A 14766-nucleotide genomic window follows, 5' to 3' on the forward strand; every position below is an offset into this window, starting at 1 on the left:
TGAGATTTTCCAACACAGCCATTTGTAAGATTTGCAGAGGTTTAAAAAAGAGAAAATACCAAGTGAGTGGCCGCTCTGGTGAAAATCTAGCGAACAGGAAGGCAAAATAAAAAAAAACATGTTATAACCAAGGTCTGCAGACAAGCATCTCTGACTACACAACACATCAACGCTTGTAGCAGATGGGCTATAACAGCAGAAGACTACACTGAGTCCTACTGGGTGAGCTAAAAACAGGAAACTGAGGCTACAAGTCACACAAGCTCAGCAAATTTGGACAAAATAAGACCGGAAAAACATTGCATGGTTGATAAGGCTCTGTTTCTGCAGCAGCATCTGGATGATAGAGTCAGAACTGTAGTAACAACACGTAAGCATGGATCCATCCTGTCTGGAATAAGATAAGATAAGATAAGATAACCTTTATTAGTCCCACACGTGGGGAATTTGTTAACAATTCCAGCTTCTGGTGGAGGTATAATGGTGTCGGGGGGATTTACCAAAATTTCTGCAGAATGTTTCCAGCAATCTGTTGAATTTATTCTGTAAAGAACTAAAGGAAATGGTTATAGAACAGGGCTCCAAATATAATGTCCAACTGATTTGTCTGTGAAGATTCTCAGTCATCCAGGTCATCGCAGTCAAAGGAGTTTGCAAAGAAAAGCGTCTGGACTTCCGTCCAACTGATTCATTTCTTGACAAATATGGTCCAAATTTGATTTTCAGTGCCCCCATCTCTTGTTATGAATGTGGAATTTGTTTTCTGGCTGGAATTGGGACGGGGGCTCCCTCCCCCCGGAGCTTCATGGGAAGCTCTTTAATTTTATTATTAAGGTTTCCCAAAGAAATCTCTTCAGAAGCAAAATTTTGCATCATTATTATACATCACAATTTTTTTTTGTTTTTCTCATTTGTTTATCTGAGCATTTATTCTTACTGGTGAATGGCGGTTGGTGAGGTTCAGGTTCAACAAGCTCCTAACTGGACAATGGATAAAAACAAAATATTTTAAAATCAACAACATTTGAGCAAACCAGTTTAAACCAAGGTTTGGGTCTTATTCATATCTGTGCAAGCTGTCTCTGCATATTGAGGCACATTCCAGTCACTGACTGCTTTGCCAAAATCACTTAATGCAAAATGGACTGTGATTTTTGCAGATGACATTGTGATCTGTGGTGAGAACAGAGAAGAGGTATGAGTAAAACTGAGTACACGAGAGGAACAACACAGGTTAGCAAGGAAGGTGAGATGAAATAAATGAATGAAAATGAATGAATGAATGGTTTGGACATGTGCAGAGGAGGGATAGAAGCTATATTGGACAAAGGATGTTGAAGATGGAACTGTCAGGCAGGAGGAGAAGATGAAGACCACAGAGAAGAAGGATGTTGCAACAGAGGAGGATGCTTGAGATAGGGTGAGGTGAGGGCAAACGGAGGCTGGGGTGACCCCTAGGAGCGGCAAGAAGAAAGTACATAGATGGGTTTGTTTGTTTGTTTTTTAATTTAAACAGAGACATTCCTAAGTGACCTCAAAATCTTTTATTTCAGTGTACATTGAAATAAATAATTCCATGAAGATGAATATCTCCCCATGTTTACCTTTACCAGCGTTTGTTGGAGCTGCAGTTATGTGGTCAAAGCAGAGCAATGAGCTAAATAATGGAAGTTCGTGTGGCGCACTGAAGGCCTGAAGCACATTTAAAGCCAGCAGCAGAATCTCAAGAATAACAAAAGCTAAGCTAGCGACTGCCATATTTCGTGCATCAGGTGATGAGCGGAATCTTCTTCCTCCTCACTGTAGCTGCAGTACCCGTTGCTTCCTGTGGGGGCACTCCATTTATCCGGCTCGTCACCCTGAATTTCACCGGCGGAGCAGCACACGGCTTTCTCCACAGCAGCAGTTACGAACCATTTCACCTAAAATGGACGCGGGATTCTTCCGCGTAAGTTCTTCAAACTTTTATCTTTGTATTTGGTATATAATTATTTAGCTTTATGTAGATCTATATACGTTTTATGGGATGGATGTTTCCTATGTGTCTTTAGTGAAGAGCCATGCAGCTAGCTAAACAGCGGTCAGGGCTTCGTCTATCAACTGGGAGCCAACAGTCTCAAGATTTGCAATCAGTCTGCTTCACCTAGTGTATTCGGGGAGTTATTGCGTGTTCCCTACATTGATGTTTTCTGTCCTATAGTTTATGAAAATGTGTAGCTTCCTAAGTTAAAACCCCGTACGTGTTATTTTACAGACACATTTACAGGAAATAGACGAGTCAAGTTAGCTAGCTAACTAAAGATGGCGCCCGGGCGGTGCATCGCTCCTGTCTCCATGAGCTAGTCACGACTGCTGCTGTGCTGGCCTTAGCAAGTCCTCCGTGTTTGCTGAATAATGACATTAATGTGTCTTTTAATATTCTGTCAATGTCAGCTCCGCTGTCAGTCAAAGTAGCCTTCGGGCTGTGCCTATTATTAGCCTGTGCGTTCGCTTTCGAGGATTAAGCAAGTGGTTAGCATGGCTAATGCTAGCCGACTGGTGTCAGTGTCGTTTGCGGCTCAGGTCGAGGATCTAAAAAGAACATGAAGCGGCGCTCTAGGGAACACACGTGTCTTAAGTCTTTATTTTAAGACACGTTAGCGTAAGCAACGTAATGTTTTTCCATCCTAAACTTTGACTGTCGTTAATAATGTTATCGGTAAGTAAAACTGCTGTAACTAACATGGGCCCAATAGTGAGGAGGCTGTGCAGCCTGAGACTATAAACACTGTTCGAGACGGGTTTCTGTCCTCCTATGATTTTACATGTCCAATGAAAGCTGATCATCACGAGTCCGCTGATGTTGGCTGTTATTTCTGCAGGGTACGAGTGCGGAGCAGGACAACCGCTTCAGCAACAAGCAGAAGAAACTGCTGAAGCAGCTGAAATTTGCAGAATGTTTGGACAAAAAGGTAAATGATTACCCGCAGTGACATTTGTTTTGACATTTTTTTTCCAAATAACTGTTAGTGATTAGTAAAATCAGAATATTTTAATCTTCAAAAATCATGTTAAATAGTTATCTACAAACTTGTATCAACATGAGCCTGGACATTCATACACCACCGGTATGAGGGTGTCTGTGAGAGACATTTTAGTGGTCACCACCTCACCAGGCCTGTGATTAATGAGCTTAAGTCAGGTTTTGTTTTTTGTTTTTATCCAGTAGCCAAAAATTAAAGGTAAATGTTCATTTTTCTGTTAATTAGGCATTACTATAACTTTGGTTTAATTATATATAACCTGTTTATATTTTTAGTCTCCACCCAAATGTCATTTTTGAACCTTTGCAGGGGACTGCCTGGTCATTAACAGGTGGGACAACAATTATTATAGTTGAGTAACATTTAAGGAAAGCCACAAAAGTTTTTGATTTAAAAAGTCCTTCTTTTTTGTCACTGTAACGTCTTAAAAGGACACAAAGAAGTGACAGTGGGGTTGAGGGTAGGACGCCATCTAGAGCGCACCATAGTTGAATAGAAGTGATTATTGGAACAGGTTATCACTTATAATGAAAACTTGACACATGATGTTTTCAAAGCAGATCTTAAAACAGCCAAATGTGTTATCAGTTGATAAATTAATGTTAAGCGTTGTTTGTATTTGTCTTCTGTCTATTTTTATTTGTATATCACGTCAGGTTCATGTGACCTGCCCAGGGGCTTGAAATGAAAATGAGCTTTTTTGATAAATTCTCGCATGTATAAGTTTTGTATTTTTTTGAATCGATGACCACTAAGTGTTCCTATGGTGCACTGGTTTACACATTTGTCTTAACAAGCAAAAGATCCCGGGTTTGTTCTCCGGAGGAAATACAAATCCCTCTGGGGTTGCATCATGCCAAATCAGACATGAAGAGCTACCTGTTGTGGCGACCCTTGTGTAGCTTAGATTGACGTCCCTTAACATACAGCGTCACAGTCAGATAAAAACAATTTTAAGGTGCAACGAGATAAAAATTAAACTGGATCCCAAAAGGGAAACTTCTTTGATACAGCAGCTAAAAGTTAAGTCAAATACAACAAACATAAAACGGGACAGCTTTATAGAGTAGAATGAGACATCTCATAAAGTAAATGTAATATTGCAAAACTAATATCTTATGTTAAATTAAAATAAATACAGTAAAATATAAATATATACAGAAATATAAAGCAGAGCTTTTTACTACATTTTTCACCCCAAAGCCATCCCTGGTGAGAAAATTTTAGATCTTTTATTTGACAAAGAAGGTTTTAAAATTGACCTTTTGTCATTTTTAAATACAATTACTCAGCTGTTTATTTTTACCATGTAAGTCAGATCTTATAAGGATGGTAAAGCTTTTTTTTAAATGTATTTAAATCCTTGCCATAGATGAATCACTGTGTTTTGTATTGTGGGATTTGTGTGTAATCTATTTAGTCGTCAGACATCAGAGTGAAATGGACAGGTTTTTGTCAGATAACACAGTCGCTTTGTGCTCTGATTGCATTTTGTGCCCATTCTGAGCCAGGAAAAGCCATGTTGCATAATAATATATTTATAGCAAAGCAAAATAAAATGGTTAAAAACGACTTACTAAATGTGGCGACAAAACAGAATCGCAAATATCAGATGGAATTAAAGCAGCTGTGTATAAAACAGTGTGATCGGGCAGCGCAGGGTTGAAATAAACTGTTAAGATGAGAGAAGAAAACAAATGGTATGAAAGAGATCCTGTATCTGTTCAGGTGCTTATAAACTGAAACTTACTGTACACTGCAAATGGTGCTGCTTCTCTTCCCTAACTGTTTGTTTCACGCTCAGGTGGACATGACCAAAGTGAACCTAGAAGTCATCAAACCTTGGATTACGCAGCGAGTCACCGAGATTTTGGGGTTCGAGGATGACGTCGTCATAGAGTTCATATTTAACCAGCTTGAGGAGAAGGTAATGTCTTTAATCGTGTTCATTTTTTGTTCTTTCAGAACTGTCATGTATTGAAGGGCATTGCTTAGTGCTTAGTCAGTAACAACGATATAAGCAAATAATTACACGTCCTAGTCAAACTGAGATTGAATGGGAAAAGTAACAGTTGGTGTAAGACTGATTTATAATGACATTACCATGTTTTGCTGTTATGTGACAAAGTGCCTTTATCCAGCAGTCTTCTAATGATGATGTGATTTATGATTTAAAAGGCCTGAACCAATATGGATGTTATACCTTGCATCAGAAGTATAGCACCAACACCTAATTAGCTCTCTCCTGAGCCCAAAGTCACTGAGCCCAACTCTCCCTTCATGATGCAGTGTGTGGTTTGAGGTGAGTTATATGCAGGGATCACCTATATCATGTCAGTGAAAGAAACGCCTAAAAAAAAAAAATCAATTAAAAAAAAATGCCATAATCATATTCTTCATAGGTGTTGACAGCCCATCGGTAGACTGCCCAACTCCCTTTAAACGTAACAGCAGGTAGAGGCTCAAAACAGGGCATAAATGGGCTGAAACAGCCTGATTTTCTGTACTTTCTACCAATTGGGTTATCATTCAAAACTGAAAAGTATTGTCTCACTGGCCACCTCTGATTGCAAGTTTTTACTGTCTTTTGCACTCTGTTGAGTGTGGTCAGAAGTGTTTTCGCTTTCACTTGTTACCACACATAACAGTCATGTGAGGGTGTCAAGAACACAGCCCAAGTGTATTATAACATCACTGCAGCAAGTTGAGAACTTCAACCTCTGGAGGTCAGCATAAACATGATTTTCACCCGTAAGAAACAATACTTTTCAACTTAGTTTTAAGTCAGTACAAGTTCACTTATTCATTTTCTGCCTTTACAAAACCCTTCTTAACAGTAAACCTGTAATATTGTAGATCCTATTTTCGTAGACTAAAGTGTACATTCACTCCAGGCTGTTTTATTTTACAAGCATTATGTCCAGCTGTTTTCCTTTCCATAAACTCTACTCTGTCCCACTGATAGATCAAAGCATGTAAGATGTCTGGAACTTGGGTAATTTCCATTGCACAGACATACTTTATAAAACAGGAAACATTTCAGATAATACTCTGTATTTGTAATTACCATACTGTCGGTGTACTCGTATATTTTTTGAATGCAAGTTTCGATTTCAGTGCCATTTATCTTCGTTTATGGCTCGTTATTCTAAGAAAATCCAGATGTATGTATTTTCATATTTTATGTCACCAGCATCACACATGTATATTATTTTTTTACGTATTATTTTATCTTTTGCTTGCCAGTGGGTGGGGTGGGCTGTTTAAGCTAAATTTAAAGGGTTACTGTTGCATAATGGAAAACAGTTGATACAGTTAATGAGATTACGCTATCTCACAATCATTCTATCAGTTGTTGAAATAAAACTCCGTTTTTGTGTAACTGTGTACTCATTATTGCTTGTTCGTCTCTTGCAATTTAGATAAATGATATAACATTAAGCTCATGGTGGTTGAGTCTCAAGCAGTAGGGAGGCGGAAGCAAGCCAAGGGAGCTCCGTGCCCACTGATCCCACGGGACTCACTGAAGACACCGGAACTGTACTTGCAGTGTTGGGTTTTAATGCACTCTGTATTGTGGCTGTTTGTTTACCTCCTGAAGTGTAGACTGTGGGGAGACTGGAAAGCAAGGGGTGGGTAGCGACCAAGGGGGTGTATGGTAGTGGGCTAGCACTGAAGAAATCAAATTATATCTAAAAAAAAAAAAAAAAAAAAAAAATTGTGTTATGGGAGGTTTTGTTTTCTTCTTCTTCTTTTTTGTTATGGTAGATTGTAAATCTAGGGCAGCAGAATTGCATGCTGTGTTTATTTTATTTGTTTTAACATCTCTAGTTGTGTCTCCCCTCAGCTAGCTCACAATCTCAGTTTCCTGAGTTTGTGAGTACAATTTAAATCAGTCTCATTTTTGTAGGTTGAGTCTAATATTGGACCCAGGGATGTTAAATATTCTAGTCAGTGTCTTACATATTTTTAAGATGGTTAACTAAGTAGTCTGAGGTATAAATTTATAGAGGAGTAGAAGGTAGGGAGCCCCGTTTGTGGGACCCTACCCCCCCTTGCTGTTTGGTCTTCAAGTATTTCAATGGCTACGTTTCTTTTTTTTTTCCTCCTCCCTTCGTGTGTGTGTTGCAGCACCCAGATAGCAAGACGATGCAGATCAACCTGACAGGCTTTCTGAACGGGAAGAACGCCCGGGACTTTATGAAGGACCTTTGGCCCCTGCTGCTGAGCGCCCAGGAGAACATTGCCGGCATCCCCTCAGCTTTTCTGGAACAGAAGAAAGAGGAAATCAAACAGAGACAGGTGAGATTTTCTAAATGGTGGAAGCGGGGATGGGCAAGATCACGCTGAGCTTGGTGGCTTTTCGTTTATTTTTTTGAAAGGGTGTCATACAAGACTTTTTCTGTTTTGTTTGTTTTGTTTTTGTTGTATGTTTGCACAGCTGCTCCTCAACCAATTACATGTAGGAGGGGACCTGTAGCACAGACAAGGAAATATAATGGTGTAAAATAAGTCTTGACAAATTCTGCAGTAATAAGACCTTTTTTCTACTAAAACAAACTATATAAAATATATCACGTTGAACTTGGTAATTATTTAAACATAGGAGTAAAATGATTCATTCATTGTCATTGATCTGCTTCTGGCAGATTGAACAGGAGAAACTTGCTTCTCTGAAGAAGGTGGATGAGGAAAAGAAGGAAAAGGACCTCAGAGAACGGGCTCAGTCAAAGAGCCCCAGGAGGTACGATTATTTTCATTTTGCGACCCGTAGATGGAATTACAGCTTGTGAATTTGTTGTGCAACATGCAAACCTCTTGTATTTTCCTCTCTGGCCAGGCGGAAAACGAGGTCACCATCACCGCGAAGGAGGTCGCCATCACCACGGAGGAGGTCACCAGCGAAGCGGGAAAGGAAACGCAGCCCCTCGCGCTCACCAAGGCGCAAACAAGCTAGTCCAGTTGGTGGCAGTTCACCCCCTCCGCCCCTGATGCAGCTGTCCACAAAATCTTCGGAGCAGCCGGTAGAACCAGATACTTCAGGAAGAGCTGTGCCAGAGGCAGTCGTCCATGAAGCTTCTTCCACCTGGTTTGTGGAATTCTTGCTTTTATTTGAAGTGGATATTTAGTTGGACGGGTATTATTTAGAACTTGAGACATTTAAATGCTTTTCTTTTGCAGTGAGACAGTTGTGGAAGTAGTGAAAGCCGACTCTGTGAATGAAGTCAAAGAACAGTCGCCAGAGAAAACCCTTAAGAAGGAAGAAAGACCAAGGTCGCGAGAAAGGGAGAAGGACACGAGGAGGGAAAGACACCATCGCTCACGCTCTCATTCCCGCTCTCGGAGACGCCGCTCGCGCTCTAGGTAATTTGACGTGTGGCTTTAACTTAAACTTTGATTATGAAAAATCAAAAACTGTAAAGGAGTTTTCTATATTTGCTGACTATCTACCCAATCAGATCGTACTCCCCTCGCAGAAGACAAAGTCCCAGAAGGAGAATGTCTCCTCGTCGTAGGAGCCCTCCTCGACGTGCACCAGCTAGTGCCAGGCACAGACACAGGCGTTCCCCCGTCCGCAGGTCAGTATATTTATTTTTTGTATTGGCATTGATTTAATTTTTTTTTATGCTGTCTGTGGTATACAGAAGACTGAAAACCTTTTTGTGTCCCACAGGAGGCGCTCCCGCTCTGCTTCATCCTCTGGTAGCAGCTCATCAGGCTCTCGCTCGCCTAAAAAAGCAGTGAAAAGAATATCTACCACACCACCCCGAAAACAGGTCCATCATCCTGATACTTCCATTAGTCCCACAGGCAAGAACAGACGATCGCCGTCTCCACGAGCTAGAAGGGGCCGGGGCTCTCCTTCCCCACCCAGATCATCAGGTGTGCTTCAGTTCCTCCTTTGTACATTATATTAAGTTATTTTTACCTATGAAAACATTTGAAGACTTATGCTTATTCTGCACACCCAGTGTTGGATTCCAATGTTAAACTTTATGATTAATCTCTAAGCTCTTTGCTGTTATTTCAATAAATCTGTGACAAGTGCATATAATCTTTGCTATGCATTGTTTTTCAGGGTTTAAGAGAAAACAAGGAGGAAGGGCTGATTCTCCCCCTGACAACGTCAAGCCCAGACCATCTGAAGGCTCCGAGTCGGGTAAGTGTAAAACGTGTTGAAGAACTGCTGCTTTTCACCTCATGGATCTCTAAATGTGGCAACTGTTTAACACTTTCACTCAGCACTTTGCGCCCTGTGCAGTTACTGTGGCTTTCAGCAGGATGTACATGTTCACTTGTCATGCTTGTGCACCATATTGTGTACTAGGAGAGCTTAGTTGTCATTATTCTCATTGAGAAATTAATTTACCAACACATTGTTGGATACTTGTGTGACATTCTCGGCATTCCCGAGCCTCAGCCTTTGGCTTTCTCCCACACTGAGAAGGCTGAGTCTGTATAACCTGAAGGATCTGTTCACAGGATGAACCTGAGCAACCAGAATTGTTAACAAACTGTGTACTAATGCAAGGGGAAACTGTAAATGTTGTAACATGATGACAGACCAAGCGTCAGAGCTATAAGTCTGTCTTCTGTAATACTTGTAGCATTTCCTTGGCAGTCTGTTTCCCGGCTTTGCTAACACTGATGGGACACTCAATGCTCTGCATTTCAGAGGAGGATAAAAATGAGAAAGGGGCAACAGCAGATTCGGTGCAGCAGCGACGTCAGTATCGCAGGCAGAACCGACAATCGTCTTCAGGTTAAAAGCGTTTTTATCCCCGTTCTTTCTTTTCCCATACCCCTCCCCTCTCTCTTTAACAAGTCTGTCCATGTCATCTTGCACTCATCGTCTCATGGACGTTTGAAGCTGTGTCCTAACCCCAACCTTGGTGTTTTTTCCCTGACCGCATACAGCAAAGGCTTCGCTGAAGCAGCTCTTCATGTTATTTGTTTGTGTGGTTTCAGAAACGGGGTCTTCATCCTCGGAAGATGAGGCGCCCAAGAGGGCAACAGGAGGGTCAGGTGCCAGAAATGGTGAGGTCAGGAGGAGGCGCAGTCGTACACCGTCTCCTCGAAGGCGACACAGGGATCCCTCTCCGAGGTCAGATAACACAGTATTTACACATTATATGAGCACTTTAACCTCCAAATCTTAGTAGTTTGTGCTCTGCTTATCTCGTTGTTTGTATTAATTTTATTCCTCTGCGCCGACAGAGGCCCACTCATGGCCAGACAGTGTTACGTTAAGTGCAGTGTATCACTATCCGCCCACTTTCATCCATAATGTGGCACAAATGGAGCTGCGTGGGTGCTGCTCTTCCTAAAAGTGGATGTTTATTTTCCACATAACATAGTAACGTAGGCTGTACTAGCTGGAGAGCTCTGGATCACAGTCTGTTGTTCATAGAAGAGCTAATATCTTCTTTTTTCTTTTTTAAAGTCTTGCTCATTGTGCTCGTGCCTGACCCTGGACCAGTCTAGACCCTGGGCTATGTAGTACTCTGGCTGAAGCTGATTTACAGTCAAATCTAAGTTAAAGATTGTGACACATTAATTACATTAAGAATTTGTAGGGTTTTTTTGTCACTGGGAGTTATTTACTGGTATGTGTGTATATATATTTTAATCCAGTGATTGCTTTATTTTGGCCAGTGTATCCTTTATTACCAAATTCCTTCAGGGTCTTTATAACAAATGTTTTGACTCTTTACAGACCTTGAATAAAGCTCCATCTTGTCTAGTTATGGGAGGCGGGCGGCCACAAGTTGGTGACTCTGATTTTGTTTTTTCCTTGCAGGAAAAGACGTTCTCCATCTCCAGTACGCAGACGTCGCACCCCTACTCCTCCTCGCCGTCGCAGATCTCCCTCTCCTCCTCAAAGACGCAGGTATAAGAATGTTTCCTTTTAAATTTAGACCAGTGATCTATCCAAACATTAGTGTTGCAAACAGACTCATGTGCAATGGCATGCGTTTCATACAGGAGTCATTGTTCCTGTCCTGTGGTTCTTATGAAGTACTTAAAATTTTATGAATTACTTACCAATTTTAAAGGATTTCCTAAAGGTTGCATTTCCTGCTTCACAGGTCTCCTTCCCCACCACCCCGTCGTAGATCTCCATCCCCCAGACGATATTCTCCCCCTATCCAACGTCGCTACAGCCCTTCACCTTTGCCTTCTCAGAAGAGGAAACTGTCTAACTCACCCATGAAACGCTCTTCACCGGCTACCAGGCGACGTCCCTCCAGATCCCCCAGACACAGAAGCTCTCCTCCTCCAAGAAGACGATCCCCTCCCTCCTCTTCATCTCCACCCAGACACAGGAGGAGCCCCATGCTGCCACCGGGGCGGCGAAGCAGAGATGCACGATCCCCTGTTGCAGCATCCAGACGCCTCTCCCCATCCCCTGCAAACCGCAGTCACGCTGTTAGAGGATCCACAACCCCCCCACGGCGCTATGAAACCTCGAGCACATCTCCGTCTAACCAGCGCAGACAGCAGTCACCTCCACACAACAAAGTCATCCGCAGAGTTTCACGCACCCCAGAACGCCGTGACAACCAGAGGTAGGGATCACTTATTTGTCAGACAGAACAGCGTTTTAGTCTGTTTACCTGTGACATTTTTGTGTGCCGATCATCTGATGTCACCTGTGTCATCTCTCTCAGACCGTCTCCAAGCCCTCAGCCTATAAGAAGAGCATCCTCCAGATCTGTTTCCCCTGAACCAGCAGCTCAGAAACGTCCGACTCAAGCATCCGCCTCCCCCTCCCCGTCTCGCTCTGCCAGTGCATCTCCACCACCAGCCAAGAAAGCCAGCAGCGGTTCCGGAAGTCGATCTCCAAGCAAGGTTTGAGCTTATTCGCAGATATAAAAAATATTTTTTATATTTTTATATTGTTTATTTTTTTTATTTTATTTTATTTTTTTATGGAGTGGAGGTGGGGAAAAAAGCTTAACTGTTAAAATCTGTGCACCCCACTCATGGCAAGTGTTAGCCTCAGGAAGTTGAACTTTTACAGCATTGTTAAAAGGAAATGTGAACTGTGAAATTCCTCCAACAGAAACACATTAACCGTAAGCTAAGCTGCAGCCATAATCCTTCTCTTAGCTTTGTGTTGATATAAACATGCTTCATGCCTGTGTCGTCAAGTTCTGACGTTTCTCTTTCAGACTTCGGATGTTGACGGCAGTGCAAAGAAAAAGAAGAAGAAGAAGGAAAAGAAACACAAGAAGGAGAAGAAGCATAAGAAGCACAAGAAGCATAAGAAGGAGAAGAGCAGTGGTGCTGCTGTGACTGGAGACACACAGGAGAACCAGGCTGCAGAGGAGGACAGAGATTCCAGAAAGGTAACATCGGTATCCTCTCCATGCGATTTCTGTTCGGTACAACAGTGGATATAGGCCGTTGAGTAAATGATGCGTTGTTGTTTTTGTTCAGGAATCGGACAGCGACGTGGAGAACACCTTAGATGATCTGGAAAAGCACCTTAGAGAGAAAGCGCTGCGCTCCATGAGGAAGGCCCAGATGTCTCCATCACAGATGTCCTGAAAGCGAGTGCCTCTCACTCGTGAATTTTCCAATCACTCTTGATGTTTGTCATCAACCTGGTTCAGCTTTAGAATGTACAAATTGTTAAACCTTGACTTTTGTGTTTCTTTTTACTGGTTTGGTACATTCTGAAGGGTTTGATTTGTTGGTTAGTGTATTATCTGAACTGTAAAGAAGCTTGTGATGTTCATAATTTTAATTTGTCAGCAGGGAAACAGGTTAGGCTCAGCGGTTTTGATTTGGGCAGGTTAAATATTATTTCCACAGCCTACAGTAGATTCTGTTGAGAAATGATTGCATGTGCAGTGATCGTCTCTGATGTGCATGAACCACTGACCTTATGAAGTATAGGTAACTATACAGTAACATACAGTTACTTTTGCCTTTTAGTTGTGAGAGACGGCTGTGTCCACTATTAAAGAGGCTGTAACGGAACCTTTTGTCCCATATTGTAACTCAATAGAGGTTTCAGCATCATTTAACACGCTTATTTTTGAGTTTTAAATTCTTGTTTCAAGACAATGTGATACCTGCTTTAAGTTTTTTTTTCCCAAACCGATAGATGATGCAGTTTGTGTTGACACCCCTGTACCAAGCTAATCTCTGTGGGACTGCTAATAGTATCTTTGTATTTAGTAATTTTGCCTCTTGTCATCTTGTCCTTTCAGAATTAAAACCTTTTTTATAGGATTAATGGTTTTGGAACATTTTGTCATTCATTTTTTTTGGTGTAATAAAATGTTGTAGATTGAAAAGAATCTAAAAAGGGATTATTATTATTATTATCATTATTATTATTATTATTAATTTGTTTGGAAAAATAGGTTGCTGCAAAGTCAGGACAAGCAGCAAAAAGGCTAGTTTCTATTTCTCTGTACACAAAAGTGCAATTGCCAAATATTTTGGTGTCAAATTGGTAAAATTCTATTAAATCCATCTTAAACGACAAACATTTTTCCTAAGAAGTTCCTAAGAATACAATTTAAAATGGGTTCTTTTCTATGTTGTCAGTGATGTGCAGACACAACACTGGTTCATAGGGATGGGTATCGTTTAGGTTTTATCCGATACCGGTGCCAAACCGGTACTTTTGAAACGGTGCCGGTGCTCAAACCGGTGCTTAAAGAATGGAGAACACAAACTTTGTCCAAAAACCTCTCATGTTCAGCTGTTTTTTTTTTTTGTAAAAAGATAACAATGTTAGCCTTTTCTGCAGCTATAGGGCATATATGGTATCACTCTTGGCTGGAAGCAGTGCTTAAACAATGGAAAAAACACAAACTTTGTCCAAAAACCTCTCATGTTTAACTGTTTTCCACTTTTTCTTTGGTCATTTTAGCCTTTTTGGCCAGGGTGAAGGAGTATCTGCCATCAAACAAGAAGACAGCCGCATGTAACTACGACGGTGTTTGCTAGTTCACCTTACATGCATTAATGTAATAATGTGGTTAGCGTACTCAACGTTAATTACACACGAACAACATGAAGCTACTCACGCAGAGAAGAACGGCTGCTGCTGCCATCATCATCCTCATCATTTCTGCTACGCTGACAGGGCTAGGGGCCAGGACTCTACTCTTTTGGGGGGATGTTGCTAACTCCAGGTCCGCTAACAGGCACCACACCCGCAGTAGATGTGCACGGTGTGAGGTCTCGCAGCAAGCTATCAAACACGGCGCATTTCTCGGCTTTAAAAAAACCGCTATGCGTAGCCAGGTGTTTCATCAGATTTGAGGTGTTACCTCCTTTGACAGTATCACAGTATCAGCTTAAAGCACTTGTTGCAGGCTGCTGAGTTTGCACCTTTTGCTGTGAAGTACAGCCAGACTTTGACCACTTGGCCTTGGGCATTTTTAATCTGTAGCTCTGCTCTGAAAGAACGTACGTACCTGGCCCCGCCTACTATCCTCGGAAACGTAAAATGATTGGCTAGAATTGGCTCAGGAAAAAAAAAGCACCGAAATAAAGCACCGAAATGTGCGCTGCTTTTCGGTCTGGTTACTACCGTTTATGTCAGAACCGGTACCCATCCCTACTGGTTCATCCCTTGAGTTAGCCTTTTTATGCTTGAATGATTCATAAGCTGGTGTTACGTGACTTAACAAACAAAAGAATTGGACTGAAAACAGTGAAAATACAGCCAATGTCCAAAGAAAAGCTTTGAAAGACCATCAGAAAGAGCACTTAA

The 14766-nt window shown here is 41.5% G+C and overlaps 1 protein-coding gene across 2 annotated transcripts; it reads left to right on the plus strand.

Moving 5' to 3' along the window:
• The first annotated feature begins 1801 nt into the window (after positions 1-1801).
• On the plus strand, positions 1802-13272 carry srrm1 (serine/arginine repetitive matrix 1). Of its 2 annotated transcripts, XM_031728094.2 has the most exons (17): positions 1802-1948; positions 2862-2951; positions 4828-4950; positions 7155-7325; positions 7673-7767; positions 7864-8112; positions 8205-8387; positions 8483-8602; positions 8698-8906; positions 9103-9183; positions 9700-9786; positions 9993-10128; positions 10825-10914; positions 11114-11593; positions 11696-11876; positions 12200-12376; positions 12468-13272. In XM_031728094.2, exons 1-17 carry the CDS (start codon positions 1928-1930, stop codon positions 12576-12578), a joined length of 2604 nt encoding a protein of 867 aa, XP_031583954.1. In that variant the 5' UTR covers positions 1802-1927; the 3' UTR covers positions 12579-13272. The 2 variants fall into 2 exon arrangements, with proteins under 2 accessions (XP_031583954.1, XP_031583955.1); XM_031728095.2 differs by lacking the exons at positions 1802-1948; positions 2862-2951; positions 4828-4950 and adding an exon at positions 5002-5325.
• The last annotated feature ends 1494 nt before the right edge of the window (positions 13273-14766 follow it).

Source organism: Oreochromis aureus, linkage group 19 (assembly GCF_013358895.1).
Source record: "Oreochromis aureus strain Israel breed Guangdong linkage group 19, ZZ_aureus, whole genome shotgun sequence".
In the NCBI taxonomy this organism is placed as follows: Eukaryota; Metazoa; Chordata; class Actinopteri; order Cichliformes; family Cichlidae; genus Oreochromis; species Oreochromis aureus.

Coding starts and splice junctions, on each gene's coding strand:
- srrm1 (XM_031728094.2), top strand. CDS start 1,928: ATGGACGCGGGATTCTTCCGC. Junction 9,787..9,992: donor GAACCGACAATCGTCTTCAG/GTTAAAAGCGTT, acceptor GTGTGGTTTCAG/AAACGGGGTCTTCATCCTCG. Junction 11,877..12,199: donor GAAGTCGATCTCCAAGCAAG/GTTTGAGCTTAT, acceptor TTTCTCTTTCAG/ACTTCGGATGTTGACGGCAG.